General features: G+C 43.0%; 1 protein-coding gene across 1 annotated transcript; it reads left to right on the forward strand.

Annotated features, from left to right (window-relative positions):
• Positions 1–69: 69 nt before the first annotated feature.
• Positions 70–1,186, forward strand: LOC106511601 (zinc finger protein 177; the record flags this gene model as incomplete). Its single annotated transcript, XM_014000356.1, is given in 1 exon segment — positions 70–1,186. A coding segment is annotated over 1 exon segment (647 nt), but the record flags the coding sequence as incomplete, so codon positions are not given.
• Positions 1,187–1,663: the final 477 nt, after the last annotated feature.

The following is a 1,663-nucleotide window of genomic DNA, read 5'->3' on the forward strand; positions in this document are numbered from 1 at the left end:
TCTGTGAGAGGTTTAGAAGCTTAAATAAGTAAAAAAAAAAAACACTGACTTTGTTTTGGTTGTTGGCAGATGTCCCTGAGCAGCAGCTGAACTCCAGTTTGGATCAGACTGAAGAGTCTTCTTGCATCAAAATGGAGGAGGAAGATCTGCTGATCGATCAACAGGAAGACATTCCTCAGATGTTGGAGCAGAAYGATGACAGTTTTGTCTTGTATCAGAGCAGTGCGGTGAGAAAGCAGCAGGACAGCAGCCACAGAGCGTTCTTACACCAGGACCTTCAGGACTCAGAGTTTCAACTGCAGCCGGGTACCTCCGTCCATCASGTGGGCCCCGACCTCAATGAGGATGAACATGGAGCTTGCGAGGCCGCCTTAGGAACCAGCCAGTTCGASTGCGGGGACCTGGAAGCTCCCCCCGCGGAGGTGGAGAACGCGTACGTTTGCACCATCTGTGGCCTGGCSTTCGCTCAGCGCAGCCACTGGACCAAACACATGCGGGTGCACCGGAAAGGGGAAGCGACGGCCGACAAGTCGTTCACGTGCAACATCTGCGGGAAGAGGCTGACGCGGTTCGACGGCTACCAGAAGCACCTGCGAGTCCACACGGGCGAGAAGCCGTACTGCTGCAGCGTGTGCGGCCGCAGGTTCAGCGACAACTCCAACTTCAAACGGCACATCCGCAAACACGCAGCGGGACAGAAATCCCAGCAGAGCTGAGGCTGCAGGACACTTTAAAAAGACAGGATGTTAAGACATGCAACAGATGGATGAATCTGTCTTTATGTTCTTTTTTTTCTGAAGCCGCCATTATTATTACTTTTAAGTTTGGAAACCAACATTTTAGAAACTTTTATCCATTTAAAGTTAAACCAGAAATTAGAGATAATAGTTTTTTATATTGTGTGTTAAAAAAAATTTCTACCCTTTTCTTTTTTTTTTAAATTGAGGGTTTTGTAGCTTGATGGTCAGTGCTCCAGTCTGAAGCTGCAGGTTCAAGCCCAGCTTCTCATAAACAGTTGCCACATGTTTTCTGTGACTTGGCTCGTTGTGGTGACTCCTGCAGAAAGGAGCAGTTGGAAAAATAAACAGTTTTAAAGAAATTTTGTGCATCAAACGTATCGCTGCATGTAGCAGATGTTCATTTTTTTAATGGCTAAATCTTTAATTAAACATATTTTACTCCTTTATATCTGCTGTGCTTTTGTTAAATTGACTGATATAAAATCCAGTTGCAGAATCTCAACTCAGATAAACATGACTCCTCAGAAAGTCAACATAAAGACGCTTTAAAACCTGTATTAAAGTAATAAAATAAGGTGCAACTCCTCCGTCCCCCTGGTGATTGCAGAAATCTCCACTTACAGATTTCTGTCCATGCTTGAACTGCTTATTTTACACCAAAAGGTGGCGCCATAACACTTCAGTTTAATATGATTGAGAAGAACTATTCACAAGTGGAAAAATGAAACATTATGAGGATGTTTGACTTTGATGTTGGGCTTAGGTTTACCTATTTTTTTATACAAAGTTATTTAAGTGGTTTTAAGGGTTTCTGTTCAACCTTTGGTGGTCTGTTGGAATAATCCTGGACTGTTTTGCTAATGAGTCATTAACTAAGAAGCTATTTGCATTGCTCCCTTAAAATTCTTTACGAAATATATATA

Source organism: Austrofundulus limnaeus, unplaced genomic scaffold, assembly GCF_001266775.1.
Source record: "Austrofundulus limnaeus strain Quisiro unplaced genomic scaffold, Austrofundulus_limnaeus-1.0 Scaffold2978, whole genome shotgun sequence".
NCBI classification, from domain to species: domain Eukaryota; kingdom Metazoa; phylum Chordata; class Actinopteri; order Cyprinodontiformes; family Rivulidae; genus Austrofundulus; species Austrofundulus limnaeus.